General features: G+C 34.1%; 1 protein-coding gene across 2 annotated transcripts in view; it reads right to left on the reverse strand.

Annotated features, from left to right (window-relative positions):
- The window catches only part of SEMA3E (semaphorin 3E), a 150014-nt gene that overhangs the window by 59198 nt on the left and 68451 nt on the right, over positions 1 to 22365 (reverse strand). For both annotated transcript variants that reach the window (XM_068669957.1, XM_068669959.1), the window contains exons 2-4: positions 14955 to 15115; positions 7502 to 7561; positions 1707 to 1826 (exon numbers count right to left, since the gene is read on the reverse strand). In XM_068669957.1, the coding sequence (XP_068526058.1) occupies positions 1707 to 1826; positions 7502 to 7561; positions 14955 to 15115 (341 nt within the window). The remainder of the gene's footprint in view (positions 1 to 1706; positions 1827 to 7501; positions 7562 to 14954; positions 15116 to 22365) is intronic.

The raw sequence follows: 22365 nt of genomic DNA on the forward strand, positions 1-22365 counted from the left end.
CTGAGCTTTAATTTTCTAGAATATAGCAGAGTTTTTTTCCAGTTTATCCAATTTCAGCTGCATAAAACATTAAATATATTTTTTTCTCCTTGTATATACATACACATCAACGGATTATTTGTAACACATCTTAACGAGGTTGGCAAACATTGCAAAATATGGAAAGAGAAAGAAAAACACTTGTAAATATTTATTTAGAAGCTTTATTTTTTCTTATGATCATCAGTAAGTTTGGTTATTATTGTTCATTCTATGTTATTTTATAAATAGTATACACAAAATTAAACCTACCTGTGAAGTGGACTAATATAACTGCAATCAAATTGAAAATCCTGTACATGGCACTGGAAAAAGCAAGAACTCTCTTGGATGGTGTTTTAACATCAGCTCCATGAAAAATGTTCAACTTTACTGGGAGATGTCACTAAACACGAGACAACTAAGCCATTATCCAGCACATCTTCAAACTGCATGACCAGGAATCTCTGGTCAGATTCCTAAAAGCAGTCATCGCATATGCCTCTTTAACATCCTACTGAAAATCTCCAAATTCAGGGCAGCTTGGATAAACAGTGGGATTCCTTACTGGTTGCTTCACCTTATAGTAGAATAAATATTTTCTTCAGCATCACTACGTATATGCAAAAGGATTGCTCTAAGTGTCCAATTTTCATGTTGAATTTTAGTTTTGGTTTTTCCATATGGACTGGCAGGTCCAGAACTGGTAATGTAATCTATACCTTTAATTAATAACTTTCCACACTGTCTAAGACTTTTTCTTTTTTTTTTTTTTTTAGAAGTAATTTCAGAATATATTCACTTTTATTTATTTTATTTTATTTTATTTTATTTTATTTTATTTTATTTTATTTTATTTTATTTTATTTTATTTTATTTTATTTTATTTTATTTTATTTATTTAATTTTAATTTTAATTTTGGCTGTATATAGGAGCAGGAGGAAACAAGGATAAAGGGAATCAGGATGTCAGCAAGTCCAAAGTCCAACCAGTCAGCATTGTGGTCTCCATGTAGTAACAAAGTTTCTTCATACAATCAGAAGATACTTAAGGAGGTTTAAACACTAATTTAAAATGAGGAATTGGTACATTTGGTGATCCTTTAACTCGGATCTAATATAATTGAGGCAGGAAGGATCCAGATTGTATAGATTCTATGCTACATTTAATGATCTGCTCTGTAGTATTATTTTACCCAGTTAAAATTAATATTAAGGAATTGCTGAATACATTCAGCATTGTTGAATATGATCAACACTAAAAGCTGAATTTGGTAAAAAATGTTTAAATATTCCATCTGCCATCAAACTAAAATTATATTTGTTATACGGTGCATTATTCCCTAAAACAAAACAGAATAACAACACCAAAAAACAGATTATGCTAAAAAATGAAATATTTAAGAAGGATGCTGTTTCAAAAAGTGCTGTATCAGCTCAAATAGTATAAAATTCTAAGATGAAAAGATGAGTCCTTTGCTTAATTTTCCAAAATATACCTTATTAGTGAGATCCCCTAGTCACAAACTTAATTTTGAATGATGATTACATGTCTGTTGGGAAAAACAGCCTCTTGTATGCTTTGTATGAGAACTCTGAGCACTTGAATTTAAATATTTATTTTTAGCCATAGAGGTTTTGCTGCAATATAAATCTAAAGAGTCGTTACTGTGAAAGATATTTCTTACCTCTGATGGGTGCCCAACCCTAATAAAGGTACAGAGTGGATCAAAAGCTCCTGTTCCACAAGCCAGGAGATGTGTTCTGTTGTATCGGTGAAGGACACGGACATAATTCGCACATTCATCCTAGTTTACATAAAAAATAAACATAGAAATATCTTAGCATTTCTGTTAAAAAGGATAGATTAAAAACATAAAAGTTTTTGATTGTTTGCTTGTGTTTTGTTGTTGTTGTTGTTTTAATATGTCATGTGCTTAATATGTCAAGTGATGATCTGCATATAGAGAATTCCTTTTCCATCATGTATAAAATCTTAGTTCTCCCACTTTATACTAGTACCCTAGTCTCACCAAATCCATGGATAGACACTTATGACTTGTTTAGAAGCACGTTTAGAGCTTTTATTTATCACAGCTTATTTTAAGCACTTTATGACTCAGGAGTTAATAAGTTATAAAACATATTTCATGTTTCTTTAATCTGAAGTATATTATCCAAATCTAGATATTCATTTTACTAACTTTTATTAGATGCACTAGGCATTAAATTCAGAGCAAGAGATATGAAGAGTCAGCAAATGTCTTCCCTCACAAGTTAAAAAAACTCAAGAAAAATAACACTTTTTTTTTATTATTATTATTATTTTTATTTTCTTAAGGCTACTGCACAACTATTTTGTGTGTGTGTAATTCATTGCTAATCAATATTTTTATATTGTATGACCTCATGCTTTCCTTTAGTTCCACCATTTGCACCCTCCTTTGAAGAAGAAATTATTCATTTTCCCTGAGGCAATACTTTGGGACTCATTAGTGTATTTTAAGCTTCATAAACATTGCAATTAAATTTTTTTCAAACATTGCTTTGAGATGTGGGGTCATTATCCTTTCTGTGCTAAACTAGGAACAGAGAGAGTGAGAAAAATGTATCCATTAATTTTGGAACTCCTGGGACTTGGTTTATTGGAGTGTTTAATATTATGCAGTGTTTTCTATGTTTTGAGTAAAATTTCTGTTCATTTTCACTCACTGTGTGACATTTCTGTTTCTCAGACCCTGGGTTTTAAGACCCAGCTCATATGAAGTGTAAGACAATTATCATGGGATTAATCTCAGATAACTATTATAGCTATTATAAAGTAGCTATTATAAAATTTGGCCTTCTAATCAAAGCTTTTCTTCTAGGCTCTTTCAATTCTCAGTGAAGAAGGACATACATCTCCAAAAGACAAGTTAATCTATCATAAAATGAATGTGTGAAAGAGAGTGGAGGAATTTCATTTTGGAAAGTTAGCTCTTTCAGTCCAGTTTTTGGTCTAGTATATTTAGATAAGAACAATCCTGTGTCTTAATGACCATTTGAAAGAAGTTATTGTTTCACAGGGAGAGTCTGTGGCAGAGCCATGGCCAGAATACATATGACAGGATATGACAAGATGGATATGACAGGAATGACAGGAGCACTGATTCCACAACATTGGGTGTAAGCAGGGTCACCTCCAACCTGCATGTAAGAAGGAAAATACCTACAGGGCACAAGCATGGAGAAATCTCTCAAACCCTCTTTAGGAATCTGACATACTGAGGTGCCTCTCTTAAGTGCCTGTACACTAATGCACACAGTATGGGGAATAAACATGAGAACAAGTCAGAGATGTAGATGCAGTTGCAATATTATGATCTTTCTAGGATCATGGAGATGTAGTGGGATGGCTCCCTGATGGAGTGTTGTAATGAAATGATGCAGGCTTTTTAGGAAGGGCAGGTTGGGAAGACGATGAGAAGGTGTTGTCCTTTATGCATTAGAGCATTAAGCCCTGCCTGTGGATGGATGAGGAGCTGACTGAGAGTTCATGGGTTAGGATGAAAGGGAAGAGAGGGATAAGTGACATTATAGTGGATGCTTGCCACAGGTCACCTGAAAACGTAGAATAAACACAAGACACTCGACAGACAGATAGGAGCAGCCTCACATTCATAGGACCTGGTCCTTGTAGGGGACTTTATCCAGACAAAGCAACTGGACCAGGTTCTACTTCAATTGTCTCTGCTTGTACGTGGGCATCAGGGATGGGGCCAGTCCCATGACTATTCTGTGATTCTGCAAAAGAATTAGATAGCCTACACAGGCAGGTAACAAAAACACTGTGTAATTAAATATGTATATCATAGAATCATAGAGTAGTTTCAGTTGGAAGGGTCCTTCAAGACCATCCAGTTCCAACCCCCCTGACATGGGCAGGGACACCTCCCACTAGAGTAGGTTTCCCAAAGCCCCATCCAACCTTGCCTTGAACACTTCCAGGGATGGGGCAACAACTTTAACTGTTCTGGGCAAGCTGAATATGCAAAGGACAAATGAACCTTTTTTAATATCAGTCTTTGAATTTCTTAATTCTGAGATTTTTTTTTTATTATTTTTTTTTTCTTCCCCCCTCTTTTTTTTTTTTCCTTTTCTATTTTTATTTCTTTGAAGGAAACCACTACTACTACTACTACTACTACTACTACTACTACTACTACTACTACTAATGTCTTCCTCCATATGGCATCTGCATGGTCTCTCACCCGACAGTACTTTTTAGACCCACTGAGAAAAATTTTCTACTTAATTGCCAGACAAATAGAAAATCAGTGAATTGAGATTAGTGGGATGTCATCAAGTACATGAAAATCAACACACAGAGATACCCACTTTTCTTGTATTTCATACATATTTATTAACTGGTAGTAGTGGAATGTTAAAACATAGTAGTTTTATGATATGTTGTAGCTTTTTAAGTAGATGCTTAGCACTGATAGTTTTCTTCATTCTCTCTCTTTTCCAAGTATGACCTTTCTGACTTATCCCCTCTGTTCTGTCTCTGTGGTATCTCTGAAGCTCTTTTCTCCATTTTTTTTTTTTCTTAATCCACATATCTCTGCAACTCTTGATCTTTGTCTCAAAGGCATTTTAGAGGAACAGAGATTTTAGGATTACTTTTTTCTTCGCATGAGCAAAAATTATACATTTTTTCTCCTGTGTGTCTTCACAGAAATGCCTGAAAATTTCTGCAGAGAAGACACCAAATATAGAAAAAATCATTCCACATTTTTAGCCTTTATCAAAACAAATGAAACAAAACAAAACAAAGCAAAACAAAACAAAACAAGTAGACACTGCTGTTGACCCCACTAATAATATCCTGTACATGTAACAAGGAAGGATCAGGCAGGAGATATTAAAACAAGTTGTCTTCCTACATTTAAATTAATAAATATTGTTTATCGTTAGGAGACTCCATAGACATATTAATAGATTTTATATTAATAGATTTGATATTAATAGATTTGTAGAATTTCATTCATCTGAAACTTCTTAGTGTGAAGGAGTTAGTCATCACAACAGAATTTGATTTCTGTTTCTGTATGATTTCCAGTTCTGATAAAGTAATTGAAAGGATCAAAAGTTCTCACACCACAGGACTACAGGTGTGTTTCCTGGCACACTGGATGAGAGCAGAATGATTTTATCCTTGGCTTGAACTGGATCAGAAAAGTGTGACCTGAGTTTAAGATGATGCAAATGTTAAGACAAGACTTTTTCAAATGTCCTATTTAGTCTGTTGCAAGCTTTCAAAAATTTTGTTTATGATTACAATACTTGGTTTTACTGCTACAAGATGAACTGATAACCTTTAAAGATTTTAAAACATTGCAAAAGTGGGTTGTCGTGTCATAGAGAGGGAGCTAGCAGAGAACACTTGAAGTTCCTCAACACTGAGATGCTTATTATAACATTTTCAGACCTCCTTAATATCAGTTATGCAGTGAGCACCAGATCTTTTGCAAAGGAAAATAAAGATGGAAATAAACAAGAAAAAAACTTTGAAAGACCACTGATGAGTTTTGTTTTGTTTTGTTTTTTTCTCAGAGACTTTATAGGGTGATAAATAGAATTCAGAAATTAGAAATGGCAAAAGGTTGATTTTAAGATATAACACCATTAGGCCAATATTCATTTATGTCTACAAAAAATGAAGATGAGAAGGCAAGTAATTTTGTTTCTAATTTAGATTCTCTGCATGTTGAGCAATTTAGCTCACTGAATACTGAGCATGTTAATGAAAATTACTAAGGATTCCCTGGAATTAATTAGCATTACCCATTAACATTGTCCCACACATAATTAGGCCTTGAATGAGGATCAGAGGATCCTTCACTATTTGTTGGTATTGAAATATTTCCAGCTTTCACAATTTTAACATTTTATTTCCTTTAGTTTGTTTGTTTGTTTTTAAGACACCAACTCTGTATTATTTTGTTTATTTAAAAATTCTCTGTTTTTCTTCTTAAAAATGAGACACCTGACTTTCACAGAGAGAATTTGGGAAACATATGTAATGAATGATCATATTCATTACAGTGCATGTTTGAAGACCCACTAGTAGAATGGATTTTAAACTTTTAATTTTAAAAGTTTCAAATTTTAGGGAATCCTTAGAGAGTCTGAGGGTGAAAACTTTACATTACATTGTAACAACCATACCTATTTATGTATTTATTTAACCCAAAGAATATTTTCAAAGTATCAGAAAATACAACGTGTCATGTAATAGTGAAGCAAAAATGACAGAGGTTTAGTGTAATTGCAGCCTATGCTGAAAAGTAGTATTAAATAAAACTGAAACACTATAGATTTTTGATTCATTTAATATGACCATGAAGTTCAGATAGTATAGAAAAACGCCATATTCAATATGACACCTGAAATCCTCAAAGGTCCAAAAGCATCCAGAAAAATGCAATGAACTTCTAATAAATTATTATTGTTGTTTGTTGTTGTTGTTGTTGTTATTATTAGTATTATTATCTCTTTTCCACTCTGATTCATCCATTCCCTTAATGTGGATGTTTCTCATGCTTTTACCTCAACTGGAATATATATTGCTTCCTAGGCTTCACAGTGAATATGTGGTGGTTATCATCAAGGCTGCCTGATTGCTGTGTTTTGTGGAAAACCACTGTATGTGCCCTTTCTTGTTCTGTGTTCCTATCACTGTTGCTGTAAAACTATCATCATTTTCAAATCCTTTGGTACAGTGTGAGCTCTCACAGCTGTGAGATTTATTAGGTGTTGTATTTGCTGTGTATTTATGAGGTGCAGATAATGAGCTTGGTGCACTGCAAAATTATGGAGAGCTCCCATCCAGAAGAACTTTAATCCTGTCATGCCAATGATATCAGCCACTGTATGTCAGTGAGCTTTCATGTCTTTTCCTGGGAACTGATTAAAGTCAAAGCAATGAAACACAAGAACAGAACAGCTTCTAGGTTTATTAATAAAATATTTATATAACTCAATTTAAAGTGAAGAAAACCTATAGGGCAAAATATTTTTGAATATATCTTATAATTACTAATAATTTAGCTGCTTTTTGAATGTTTTTAGAGGATTTGAATTTTAGAAATGAATTGGAATATGAAAAGGTTTGAAAAGAGATGGTATTATACGTGTATAAAAAGAAAGGGAAATAGAAATAGGAAAAGTAGTTACTAAGGTAACTTCTTTGCTGTCACCAGAGAAAGAATTAGGAGAAAGTTCAGATGATAAGTGTTCATGACCTGTTTCTGAGCTGCTTTGAAAAGCAATTAAACTAATAATTTAGTGTATTCATAGTGGTTACATATTTTTAAGCTGCAACACTTAGAATTATATCTATGCTTTGATCTATCTGAAATTTAGGGATGTTTGAATCCTTGTTTTTGGTCAGCAATGAGTATAATTAAAGTATATTTGATTTGTAATAAATGATACTTACAGCATCTCTTCCTTTAATTATGCACTCTTCTGCCTGAAGAGGTGTACTAGGCCAGTGAATCTGAAGAGAAACAAACAAACAGGAAATAATTCAATTGGCAGTCTGATCATATTAATATCACTTTTCCACTGCTCTTCATGTGAGATTATTTTATTACATGCTATAAAATTTAATCAAGTTTCTGTTACATTTTGAACAGATTTCAAGCCAAATAATTTAGCTAAAAATATCTATAAAAATGTACAAGATGGTGACATATTTTAGTTGTAACAGTTTTGCATAGGGTAACTCAGCAAAATTAATACTGGTAAACACATTTAAAATAAGTTAATGTATTGGACATTTTATATAAGTTGAGTAGAAATGTCCCTGCTAAATTGTCAGTGACTTCCAACAATTTCCCTTAGAGTATTAATTTTGAACTACTGATTTCCTTCTTTAAGTGGCAGTTAGAAAAAAAAAAGGCTTACAGTGAAGTTAATGAGGGTCAGCAATCAACCTCATGGGAGTAGGATCAGCTCTCCACAGTCAATTACTGGAAGTGAAGCCAAATTATACAAGTAGGATCATTTTTCTGTTACCTACTATTAAAAAAAAAAAATAATTCCATTCCAAATGCATGATTTATTTGGATGAAAACAATGTTAAACATTGACTCAGCAGACTGGAATGGTTACTTTATTTCTTAGAATTTTTAAAAGTGAAAACAAAATCATGTTCACTTCAGTGATAACAGGCTTGGCTGAAAACAAATAAGTATGAAAAAATGGATGCCATCATTAAGATATTTTTGTCAATAGTCCAGTAATAAATTATTATTATACCTGGAAAACATTTTAAAATTAAATCCATCTTTTCTTTTTTTTTTTTTTTTTTTTTTTTTGAATTATATTACCTCACTTTCTTGAAATAATTTTACCCCGAAAAAAAATCCAAGTATTTAGAACAAGTTACAAATCCTGGAGCTGTATTAAAAAAAGCTTGAAGTCATAGAATCATAGAATGGTTTGGGTTGGAAGAGACCTTCAAGACCATCCAGTTACAACCACCCTGCCGTGGGCAGGGACACCTCCCACCAGACCATAGAATCATAGAATCATAGAATATCCTGAGTTGGAAGGGACCCTTAAGGATCATCAAGTCCAACTCTTGACACCGCACAGGTCTACCCAAAAGTTCAGACCATGTGACTAAGTGCACAGTCCAATCTCTTCTTAAATTCAGACAGGCTCGGTGCAGTGACCACTTCCCTGGGGAGCCTGTTCCAGTGTGCAACCACCCTCTCTGTGAAGAACCCCCTCCTTATGTCAAGCCTAAACTTCCCCTGCCTCAGCTTAACCCCGTTCCCGCGGGTCCTGTCACTGGTGTTAATGGAGAAAAGGTCTCCTGCCTCTCGACACCCCCTTACGAGGAAGTTGTAGACTGCGATGAGGTCTCCCCTCAGCCTCCTCTTCTCCAGGCTGAACAGGCCAGGTTACACAAAGCCCCATCCAGCCTGGTCTTGAACACTTCCAGGGATGAGGCAACAATTTTAAATGTTCTTGGCCAACGTGTTCAATAGTGAAGAATGTCTTCTTTATATCTACTCTACATTTACTCTCTTTCAGTTTAAAACAATTCCTCCTGTCCTATTGCTACACTCCCTGACATAGAGCGCCTCTACAGATTTTCTGTAGCCCACTTTAGGTACTGGAAGGCTGAATTCTGTTGAAGTCCTGTGAAGGCACTCATTCAGTCATCATTCCTGGTTTATTCAGCATAAAGCTCAGAAGTCAAGGTCTTTTACTATTTCATTTGCTCATTGGCAGAGAGGATGGAGTAGGGAACAGCCTGTTCTTAACCAAAGGCCTATAAGTTAGGAGATGTGAGCTCTAGGATCTCTTGAGTATAAAAGTTTAAAGCCACAACTTCAACCACAGAGACGTGCTCTTACTGGTAGGCTAAAATGTTGTAGGTTTGTTTTCTTTTTAGCCCATAAGTGATACAAGGGGATGTTAGGAATGCAGAAGCTGAGAAAACACATCATGAATGAACAGTTGACTCTGTAAGCTGTTATCAAATATAATGTGTGTAGGTGATTGTTTTTGTGCTTAGTTCCAGTGCTATTCAAAATATTTTATGTACACATTCTTCACTTAAGAGATAGTGATTAAAATACATAAACAGGATTAAGAGAGAGATAAAATAAATAAATAAATATATAATTTAAAAACAAAAACAAACAAACAAACAAACAAACAAAAAAGGCCATTGTTACCCTTTTATCTGGAAGGTTGAAAAGCAGATGCAGAATAAGCAGCAAGGATTTGGTCCTTAGCATACTGTGATGAGAAGTGGAGGATGTGTGCATAACCATCTTGCAGAGATGGAGGGATTTCCCTCCTTGGTGGACTGTTCTTATAAAAAGGTTAATGAGCAACAGTAGCTGTACTGTATCTACCACTTCTTCTGTGGATCTGCTTTTTAAAACTGACTCCTGTACAAATCCTCCAAGTGAAACCCTGTTTTTGTTGTTGTCTCAGACATATGTGTATTACCTATTAGGATACTTATCATAGCTTGTCATAGAAAAATTGTCTGTCAGAAGGAGAAAGGCAGTCATCTATGCACCTTTTCCGTCAGTTATGCAGAGCTGTGGGAATCTAGCTTGTATTTTCATAGCCAGTTACCTACACGTAAGGCAAACTCATGTTAGTTGCCTGAAGTAATTTCTTACAAAGCTTATGAATCTTAATCTAAACAAGCATTAAGATTTTGATCTCTTCAAGATTCTTTTATACTTAGACCTAGAGAGACTCTACACATCAGATTCAAAGCATTCTTCAAAATTTGATTTTATTTGCATACTAAGTCTGATCGTAGTACTCAAAAATGTGTGTAGTAAAAAAAAAAGTGTTGAAAAACACCAAAAAAGTTGTTGTTGTTGTTGTTATCATTCCTTTTAATCATGAAATCTTCACAAGAATTTTTTAGCTGGGTTTACACAACCGATATACAACTGTTTGGTCTCTCTATGATCATTTGAAAAGAAATAGGTAGTAAATGGCCTAACATAATAATACTTTATCAAGGTGTACTTACTGTACTTAAGTATATTTGTGCAATTAGTGCATTTTCCCTTAACTGAGATAAATAATATTTTTCTGGACTGCATGGATATCCAGATATTAATCAACTGTAATGGTAGCCTTTAACCTGCCACATCTAATTTTTCCTTATGTTTATGCTTTAGAGTCATGAAAACTACCAGCTTTAACTTTGAATTGGTTCTTTGCCAGGATTTAAATCTTTTGGCAAGCTGTCAATACATACTGTTGAGAAATTTTCCTGTGCATCTAGGCTGGAATAACATCACACTAACATACATTTCACAGGGCTACAAGCTTGACCTTTTTTTTTGGACATAATCATTTAAGAGTTGTCACTACTGCAGAATACTGTGAAGTAAGTTTTTAAATTTCATGTTTAGTGATGTTTTCTCATCTTGCACCACAATATTGTTATCCTTGATACCTGACTGATATAATTCTTAGTTGAAGAGAATTCTTTGTTGAAAAGACAGGAAAAAGCTATACTTAAACATGCTCTTTGAAGAAAAAAAAAAAAAAAAAAAAAAGAATTATAGAAGAATTATAGGGATAATAGGGACAATAGAAATGATAGTTACAGATAGGGAAAAAAAACTTTTTAACTGCATCTGGAATCCTAATTAGAATCTCCAAACAGTTTCAATACTCAGTCACTAGTCTCAAAAAAAAAAAAAAAAAAAAAAAAATCAGGATGGCATGCTAAATGAAAAATGATTTCAAGAAATTATATCAACTTCATAGTAGTTCAGGCTAAAATGTACTACTGTGTGAACTAGTCTGAACTGTGGTATATGACAGAGCAATTAAGCAACTCCAGTTCTTGTTTTGAGTCAATACATGCTGCTTAACTAACACATAACCTGTGTTTAACTGGAATGCAAATTCTGCAAAAATAGCCTGTTATGTCTGGGAGATACTATGTGTATGTATCAACAAATACATACCCACCTTACCTCTTTCAAAGTAATTCCAGTGGATAATCAAATTTACGTGATTCTTACTTCAGTTTGCATATGTTTCATATACAAAGAAAATGCAAGCCAGTGGGCTTATATTCAGCTAGGTCTAGAGCAGAAATACAGCTAGCTTCACCAGAGGTAAGAAACACAAGATATGTTGTCAGGGCTTTATTATGTATTACAACACCAACATAAATCCTAACCTGGAGTTATCTCACAATGGATCAGAAACAGAAACAGCATATTGAAACCTGCCTGGACAAGCCTCTGTACTTATGAAGGCTTTTCTTCATAGCAGGCCCTTCCTGAACACTTTAAAGCAAAAACTGCACAGAATGAATATCTGAAAAGAGTTTTTGGACAAATAGGAAGTACAATCTAATTTCACTTCTACAGGAGAGGAAAAGAGGTTGTCCTCCTTGCTTGCTCTCAAACCAGTGGTTGTCCTCTTCTAAAAGTTGTCAGATCACTGAACTACCAGCATTGATTCAAGTTTTCTGCCAACAAAGGTCTGCTCTGACAACAATTAAAATTAACTGTAATGCTTTTTTAAAAATAAATTAAATTTGGCAACAGATATCAAATAAAATTATCTATCAGTATGTTAGCTCGTTACAAGCCTTAAAGACTTTAGATCAAATCCCAAATATGTGCAAAGTTTGATTCCAAAGGTGGTATGAAAGGAAATGAAATCTCTAGGGAAAGCAAAGTTCACATGGAGGGTACCTCTGCAGATTCAGGTTTCAAGTAGTAATGAAGTTTCATTTCATTTTGGCCTCCATCATTCTTGCCACTGATATTGTTAGGGCATTAATGTCAGAAACCAAAAAAAAAATTATCTTTGTTTCAAAAACTTATAGTAGGACGTACTAAACACTAAGATAGAAAAACTCTGTGTATTATATGCAAGGAAAGATACAAAGAATAAAAATAAAAAGTAGGCCAAGGAAATAGAATATGACCAGTGGATAAGCAATACCCTGTGTTTGTCCAATAGGACAAAGAAGGTCTACACCATGTTTGTGAGCTCTCCTCAAATCTCCTGCTTATACAAGAATGACAGGAACAGTTTCCTTCCCTAAGTGATATTTTCCATTTTTTATACATTTTTTTCTTTACTGTATACTATAGGTGCTCAGAATAATGTGTGCCTATGATCTATCTTTGAGAGTGCTGCTTTGTGTTTGACAGATGTAAAGAATTGAACTTTAAGGAACAGTGTGGTTTATCAAATGCAGATTTATGGGATACATACATCACATGTTGAGTTAATTAGAAATACTGGATTACTTTGAAAGCCAATAGGTCTCAAAACATAAGCATTTTATATGCACTCAGCATTTTGTTGTTTTTCTTTGGGGGACTCCTGACATTCTTGCTAGAACTGACTACCTGAGGAATTACAGGGTCATTTTATGGCAGAAGGGATACATATCTGGCTGTGAGTGGGTTTTATTTTTGTTTTTAGAGAGCATACTCATCTTCCAAATTGTGGAAGATGGGATGGCAATGGATTAAAAAACATAAGCTATTTGTTATAAATAAATAAATAAATAAATTTAAAAATTAATGAATAAAAATCAATGAGATCTACCCCAAAGCTACCAAATTTCTGGAAGATCTCTTCTGTTTTGCTGCAGCTAGTGATTCATCCTGGTTACCAGAGAGAAAATAAAACCCAGAATCTTGTCTTCTTCTTCTTATACTTTCTCTAGATTAGAACTGGTATCTTAGATTAATTAAACTAAAGTCTTCAGTCTGAAAGAAAAGGTCAAAGGCTAATCAACACACAGTTAAAGGCAGCTTAATACATAACTTTGTTAGTAATGAATTAACTGGTCTCCTGTTTCCAAGAACTTTCCCCAGCATATCTCAGTAATTAAGCTCTCATATAACAGAAATGTCTCATTCCACACTTCTGCTGATAGTGCTGTGGGACAATCAAGTTTTCCCTAGCCATCACTGAGTAAGATCTGCACTGAGTGAACACTGGGAAAAGAGAAAAAGATTGTTACATTTGTATTCAAGGGAGATAAGTCCCAGTGAGGTCATGTTTCAAAATATGTTAGGTCAAGTTCCATTTATTTCAGTGTCTCATCTTTTGCACATCATAAAAGTAGGCATGTAAGCAAGAAGAGCTTCCATTAATTTGTCATACTCTGAACATAGGTCTCAAGACAGCATACAGTTTCAGAGTAAATGGCTGATCTTCCATTTTAAAACAACAAAAAAGAGAGTAACAAACTTTCAAAGTGTGTCTAGATGGAACAATGGTGATTGGACAGAAGCATAAAATGTTCTATTCCGTCATCTTTCTTCATACAAGTTTACTGCTGAATAGGGAATAAGCAAGGGAAGAAAAGCTTATTTTATAGAAACTGCCTCATAAATGTCTTTATATCCCTGAGCTCTAATATCTTGTACAGGATATTAATAAGTTTTGTCAAACGGAAAAGAAGTTAACTCATATCTGACTATGGAGGAGCAAATCTCAGTATGTAATAGTGACCTCTGAGGAGTTAAAAAATTATTATTAATATAACATATAATATATAACATACAATACATAATACATAATACATAATTTATATATATGTAAAAATATATATATATTAAATGTAGATAAATACACAAATGGCCTCCCTGAGTATCTCTATTTCCCTATATCTAAGATTGCCTTTCCCAAACTGTTTATAAAAAGGATAAAACATATCTATTCACAATAACAGAACATGCCCTTAGAGATAAGGAAGTGGACCAGGATGTTGGTATGAGAATATGCTGTTCATTTACAAGAAGGGACAGAAACAAAAGAATCTGAAACACTGTGACTTGACTCCCCTTTCTCCTCCCACAGACCACAAAGTAGACTTCAAATGATACTTTCAGTCAGTACTTACAAGCACTGACTTGGGGTAGAAAGGGGTAGAAATTAATTGCAGGATTTATGTTGCTATTGCATAGTTTATGTGTTCTCTTATAACTTATGTTTTTGTTTGTTTGTTTTTCTAGTGCTGTAGAAAAATTCTAATTTAATTTTAATTCTAATATACTAATAACAGGGAGTGATTGAGCCTTAATTGTATAGCAGGGATACAGAAATTAGGTGTATATAATGTGCTGTGCAATGCTTTAAATTTTAGTAAATGTGCTGAAAAAAGTGAGACTGAAAAATAACTATGTGACTCCCAGATCTCTATCAAGAGTCATTTTCATTGGAAAAGAAATGATAGTTAGTGTATTTTATTTTATTCTTTTTACAGATAAACATGGCATTAAAGATCATACACAAAATGTTAATATCTACAAGAACTCCATTATCTCATTTCCACTCGTGCAAACTCTGTTGTTTTGTGATACACATTATCAAACCAAGTGATAAATATATATATCTGTTTACTCCACCTCTCGATAGTTGTCACTGACTCGGTCCAAACTGAGGGAATACAAGAGGTCTCTTCCTCCCACAAACAGTCGCTCTTGATACTCATCCAGCAGCATTATATGAAGGCCAAGATATCCAAATGGGCTATGAAAGACTGATGTCCTGTTTAAATCCCAGAGCTCTGAAAGACAAACAGAGTACACATGATAAATACCATACAGCTTAGTTTCATGGCTTCATTTTCATATTTTCCTAGGGAACTAGACAAGAAGCTGTGGGACATTAAAATGCTAATCGTATAATCTTTGAGTAAGAAAGAGACAAAACACCTGGGAACAATTTGGAACAATTTTCAAAATGAATCAGCTTTCCAAAAGACTTGTATGTGAATCTTTACATCATAATCTTTGTGCAGGTTGGTGTTGGGGGAACAAGTATTCTCCCAAATATTTTATAAAAAGGAAAAACAAAACAAAACAAAACAAAACTAACAAACAAACAAACAGACAAAAAACACTGGACTAAAGGACATTAACTGAAATGTGAAAAAAAAAAAAAAAGAAAAAAAAAAGAAAAGTAAAAAGCTTGTTTTAAACCCAGCACTGTGTCCACTTACTTCATGGAAAGTGTTGGCACTAAATTCAATAACAGTATAAACTCTGTAAGATACATACTCATATTTTTCCAAGTGATTACTAATTTTGTCAAGAAATATGTTGAACAGTTAAGGGGATCTGGGGCTTAGTTGTGTATGATCCAGACTAAAGTCACTTCCACAGAGAAAGTAAAATTCATCCTGTGTAATGTTGCAGAAACTTGGAATTAGGCCTCAGGAAGGAAGGAAGAAAGAGGCAAGCATTGGGGGTCTTTCTGCACTCTGAAGCAGATGGTGCAGAGCACAGTTTGGCTCACAACATGTTGGAGAGGCTAAGAATCATTTTGTTGTTGGGAAGTCTCAAAAGAGGTGCCCTAGGACTGTTTTAGAAACAGCGGAGCTGGGACTGAGGGAAAGAACTATATTCCTATATCTGTATCATGGTGAATTGTTTCATTTTGAAGAAACAAAAGTCACTCTTGGTAAAAGTCACTAAGTTCCTTTTAGTTTTATCCTCACAGCTGTCCTTAAACATAACTTTCCCAGTTGTTTAGATGTGTCCCAGCAGCTGATGATGGAAGAGGTGGGATGGTCCCAGAGCTAGGGGAAAAAAAATTAAAAGTGGACCCTCATCTGGTCTTCTGTGAGAGGACTGCCCCACTGTGTGAGAGAAAGTCGTTGAAGAGAAAGGAGGAGAAAGTTCATGTGTCAAGGAAAGTTCTTGCATTGGTGTAACACTCTGGCATCCATATATGGGACACCATATATGGGATACCATATATGCCGGTCATATATTCTGTGATTTTCAGAAACTGATTTGCATCTTTAAGCTAAGAATGGCAGCTTCATAAGGGACCCAAATACAAAACTACCAAAATTCACATCACTATTAAAAACGTGTCCTGAGTTCTCCGAGGAAAGGGTGTTCCAAACCAATGAGATCTGAGTTCTGTATTTGAATTCAAATGCTCTTACTTCAGAAAGATTGATCATGACTAATTTTCACAGAATCACAGAATCATCTAGGTTGGAAGAGACCTCCAAGATCACCGAGTCCAACCTCTGACCTAACACTAACAAGTCCTGCACTAAACCATATCCCTAAGCTCTACATCTAAACGTCTTTTAAAGACCTCCAGGGATGGTGACTCAACCACTTCCCTGGGCAGCCTATTCCAATGCCTAACAACCCTTTCCATAAAGAATTTCTTCCTAATATCCAACCTAAACCTCCTCTGGGTTTAGCCCCCATTCCTACTCGTTCCGTCACCAGGCACATGGGAGAATAGACCAACCCCTACCTAGCTACAGCCTCCTTTAAGGTACCTGTAGAGTGTGATAAGGTCGGCCCTGAGCCTCCTCTTCTCCAGGCTGAACAATCTCAGCTCCCTCAGTAGCACCTTGTAAGACTAGTTCTCCTTGTAAGACTTGTCCTCACCAGCTTTGTTGCCCTTCTCTGGACAACAATTCTTATTTCCATTCTTGTGTGAATAAAAACAAAATAGAGTCCCAGTAGGGTTTACTCAGATTCTTGTCTTTGAATTTCTTTGTCTCTCCCTCTTCTTGTTTTGCAATTTGTTACTCAACATTCAAAAGTTATACACAATAACATATGTGAGAAATATTCCAGTTGAACAGAAAAAAGGATTTTTCTGTCATACCAATACACAGGGGAACTGGTATGAAATATCAGATTAAGTCTCTGGTTTAGTCTCAAGGGAAGACTCCTAATTTTCTTCAAAAGATACCTTACTTACATCTTAAATTACAGAAAAGAGAAAAAAATAATTCTTTTTACTTGAAATAAACTTAGCATTTAATAGCTATATAATTTTAACATAAAATTTGGCATTCTAATTAACATAATATTTAGCATTCTTTAAGGATATTATCGAAGTGATTTCTTTCCTGAGCTATCTTCAAAAATTAAATAGCTGTGGAGAACTGTTTTAATATCTAGACTTTCCATTACATTTTTCAACAGAAGAGGTTAAAACAATTTGCACGTGTGTTTTTGGATTGATTTAACAAACAGAAAAATAAGTCACAGAGAGGAGTATCATGATGAATAAAACAAGAGTCTTGTTTGTCAAAGCGTAATGCACTGACCATTTTTGGCAATGATACACCTAGTGCAAGATTGAATAGCAATGTGGAGATGGTATTTTCAATGCAAGCTTCTCTTGCCAAGTAAATACAGCAGATTGCTGTTTCATTCATTTATTTATTTATTTTTGTGATGAAATTAGAAATGCTTAGAAATTAGATCAAGAAGAACTAGAAATTCTTTATGTTCTTAATATTCTTTAGGTATATATTATATTCTTAATATTCTTTAGGTTAATATTCTTTAGGTCCTAAATAAAATGACTTTATTAGTAAGCATATCAAACATCCAGTTTATTTTATTTTCAAGTCAGTTTTGTGGAAAATGAATTGCATTTTAAAGTTCTAATTATGTACAAGCCATGAAAGGATACTCTGGTATCTTCCCTCGATTTACTTTCATCTTGTTCTGAATGCAAATTTTTCATAGGCAAGACAATATTTCTTTAATTAAATCAGAGAAATCACTTGCTTGTTTTCAGTGAGAATACTAAGCACAATGAATTCCTCTACCTGATCATTTAAACTGTTAACTTTCTCATGTAAGAGACAGTCCTGCCAAGTACACCTATATCTTTAATTGTCTTAAATAAATATTGACTATATTAAACATCTCTCAAGATCAAGCTTGTAAAAAGAGGTATTTTTAGGTCTGCCTCCACCGTATCTATACAGGCATATTTTTGCTGTAAGTTTAGAGATCAGCACAGAAGTAAATGTGACATCTGGAAGGGCCGCAAAACACCAAGCAGGGAGATCTGGGGTACAATTTGGTTATAAAAATACAAATTTATTAGTATTATGCAGCTCCTTTGAAACGTACTAAGTTTTTTGGGCATTGTAGGATATCTGAGATATTAAGACAGTATACAAAAATAGGTTACAGCACCTTCTGAATACCAAGAAAATGGGACGGATATCCCAGGGAGTCTAAAATGGCACTAGATGCCTGTCACATCTAAGCAACTGATTCTTGCTCATATATGGATTCATGTAAATTACCAAGCTTATGCTTGCAAGGGTTACCTTGTTATTATAGACTCCTCAAGCTGTCAAGCATTGTGCTTCTGGCTATACCCCCATCCTTAAATTGAACAGTTCTGTTCCTAGCTCATACTTAAGCTTGAGCACAAGCCAAAAAGAGGTTGTTCTTCTAACTAATCCTAGGATTTAATACCTGCAATTATACTGAACACATCTAAAACACTTACAAGATCAGGTGCAACTGTGATTTCCTCTGAAATTCTGGACAGAGAAAATATAGTACTGACTAATATTTAAAAAAATATTTTATTGTTTTAATTGGTCACCTGAGGAATAGCAGACATGAGATGAGTTCAATTTCCTTTTCTAAATGCATCGAAACACAGATCTTCCTCTCTCCGTAAAGAGGACTAATCACAACCTATTAGCTGCTAGATTGGTAGGGAAGGATGGATGCTTTCTCCATTTCCTGTTGAAGCAGTGCAACAAAATTTTCAGGTTCAGGCACAGCGAACAAGCAAGAGCGTGACACTAATTTAGTAGTTAAATTGCTTTTCTGGGAAAGATGTGCTAGCTCTAGTGCTCAAAATAGTCTGTACATTTTATATTAAAGAGTTAGTGAATAAAGTACAGTAACTGTTCTAGCACATGGACAAAAAACTCTCAGCTTCTCTCACATGGGAATGGGTAAAGATTTCAGATGAGTACAACGCTTCTGTTTGCCGAGTTTCCACAGATTTCTGTGAAAAAAAACAAAAAAAACAAAAAAAACAACGAACAAAGAACAAAACAGAACAAAACAAAACAAAACAAAACACTTTTCTATAAAGTTTTTCTGTGAAAAAATAAAACGCATGATAAAAAAAAAAAAAAAAAAGAATAATTTTTGAGGGAGAGTGCATTGTTAGTGCTCAAAACAAAGGACAAATGAAAAAAGACCATTCATTTTCCTAACAGTTGATGAACAAATCACCTCAGTGTAATGATCCCCAAATTTGAGAAAGTGATATTAATGATAGTATAGTGTTTTACTATTTTAACTTAAAAGTTCTACACAATAAATAAAAACACACCATTACAATATGAATGATCTTAACAAAAAAAATTACTGCTTCAATGTGTAAATATTCACTATATATTCATTATACTTATAGTGAAGGCAAATCCAGCCTGCTAGATTATGTCTCATAATAGCACTATGTAGTATCCAAGTAGAACAAATCTAGTTTCTTCCCACTTTAAATGCTGAGAATAAACATTCAGGTTTGTTGTCTTTTTGCCAGTGCTTGTTGGCAAATATTCAGACAGATTCTATTTACTGTACTTTTTCTTATAACAAATATAATTCAGTGAACATATTCATACTTAATCCCTTTGACAAGAAGGATTCTATTAGTTATTTGTCAAGCAATGCTAGTTATATTCATAATATTGGTGTGTTTGTGGTTTTTTTTTTTTTTTTTTTTTTTTTTTGCTTTGTTTTTGTTTATTTTAATCATGGAATCATAGAATGGATTGGGTTGGAAGAGACCTTAAAGATCATGTAGTTCCAAACCTCATTCTTTATAACTTCTAAAATATGCTTAGGACATTAAATGTAGAAAAATTTTTACTGTTTCACAATAGCCAGTGTATTGTGAGTTGTCCAGTTTCTCAGAAATTAAAAAACATTGGGAGGAATGTATAGCGTTAGACCTTGGATGCAAATAAATATTATTTCAGCATTGTCTTCTATTTTCCCAGGTAGTGAAAAAGTCTCTGTTACTCTCTCTGTTACTCTGCTCTGTTTTCCGTAGCATTACATCACCACAACAGTCTATTGCCTTTGCCCTTTTTTGCCCTCATAAAAGTCTTTGGTTCCCCTTTCAAATTCTACAGAGATGTAGTCTCACCTCCCACACTACTTAATTCTGCAGAACATTCTTCCGGCAAAGATGTTTTCCAGATGCAGGGCACTGACACATGAGTCTAGCACTTTGAACATGTTGAATAGGTAAGATGCTTCTCAGCATCTCAGTGCTGCTTTACAGTAAGAGGTAACAATTGGGTTTGCCTTCTGTCCACATCAATAATGTAAAAGGCCATAGATATAAAATAGAGGTACTGTGAACACTTGGAGGACATTCCATGTTTCCAATTATCAGCATATTGGAAAAGACTTTGTAAAAGTTTGGTGTGCCTTATATAATGGTATTCTATTCAACTATTTGCTATTATAGGACAAGTGAAAACCAGAATCTGCTTGTGCCTAACAAGGACAGAAAGAAAAAGGAAGAAAAACAAATAGGAGACATATGGAGACAGCCTGAAACATCTGTAATGCAGCTTATGAACTATAGGTTAATGATAATATCAATCTGTGCAAGTATCCTTCAGTTTTAAACCACCAGTACTTTAAAAAAGGTTAATATTCTATGGTACTCTAAAGATTCATACATCACAAGGACATAAATATAATCTTACAAGTGGCTGGATCTTTCTGAGAAGGTTATGACCTCTAAATGGCAATATTCCACTAAAATTGGTAACAGGAGGTAGAAATTTTCTTCCCTGGAAAAAAATAGTAGAGATGAAAACTCACCCCAAAATTATGCTGCTGAATATGAGCTAATGCATTAGTAATTTTACTTTCCTGCTCATCAGTCATCAGTTGCTGCAAAACTAATTACAGAGTCACTATCTCAGGTGAACAAGTGTCAGTTGAGCAACAGAAAAGCAAGCAGTGTAAAACATCCAGAAACAGCTAAAGTTAATGTGGCTACATGAGGTTTGTGAGTAAAATCTGATGAAAATAAAATAAAATAAAATAAAATAAAATAAAATAATAAAATAAAATAAAATAAAATAAAATAAAATAAAATAAAATAAAATAAAATAAAATAAAATAAAATAAAATAAGATAAAATAAGATAAAATAAAATTTTAAAGGCAGAATTATATGCAAATAACAAGCTAATTCAAAAATATAGTAGTAATGGTGAAAGTTGTCATTATACTATTAATACCTGGATCCTGAGATACTTCAGTGCCATTTAGGGAACTAGAATCAGTAGGAGGTAAACTTAGAAGTCAGAGCCAGACTGAAGTATGAGCTTTCACTGCTTGAGGTTTTATCTCTGTGGCTGGCAGGCAGAAGCCTCAGAAACTTGGCAGGGTAGGAGACAGAAAACAAAGTCCAGTAATGACAAGTAAAAACCCATTAGTTCATAAATACTCTCACATGATTCAACCTCTGCTCCTAACAGCAGGTGAGTTTGGCTATCTAGATATATTTGGAGAATGTAATTGGCTTCACAAAGTGAGCTGATGCAGCAAAGTCCCCGAAAAATGTTTTTTCTTTGGTGCTTTTCTAGACACTTCCTAAGAATGTGTGGATCTAATGATGAAGTTTAATTATAGTGAAAAGTAAGCACCCTCCTTAAAGACCTTTGTCTGTGACTTTGTTTAAATTACAGAGGCAAAAGTTTCTGAAATTGAGAGGTATGGTATGGACAGATGAGAAGATTTTCAATTTATACACAGTATAGTCTCTCTTCTCTCTTTAAGGATGTTGGAAAAATCTATAACTAGAACATTTAATAAATCATAGGTTATATTTTTGTTTCTTCTACTTCTACTTCGTTTATGGCAGAAAAATTTCAGTGGAATTTGAAATCCTTTAACACAGCTAATCATATTAGCTCATGTCCTGATTCTTGATATTTCCATTTCACGTTATTATATTTTTGCCTGTCAAATCTAGCAAA

The sequence above is a fragment of the Anas acuta genome, chromosome 1 (assembly GCF_963932015.1).
Source record: "Anas acuta chromosome 1, bAnaAcu1.1, whole genome shotgun sequence".
Taxonomy (NCBI): Eukaryota; Metazoa; Chordata; class Aves; order Anseriformes; family Anatidae; genus Anas; species Anas acuta.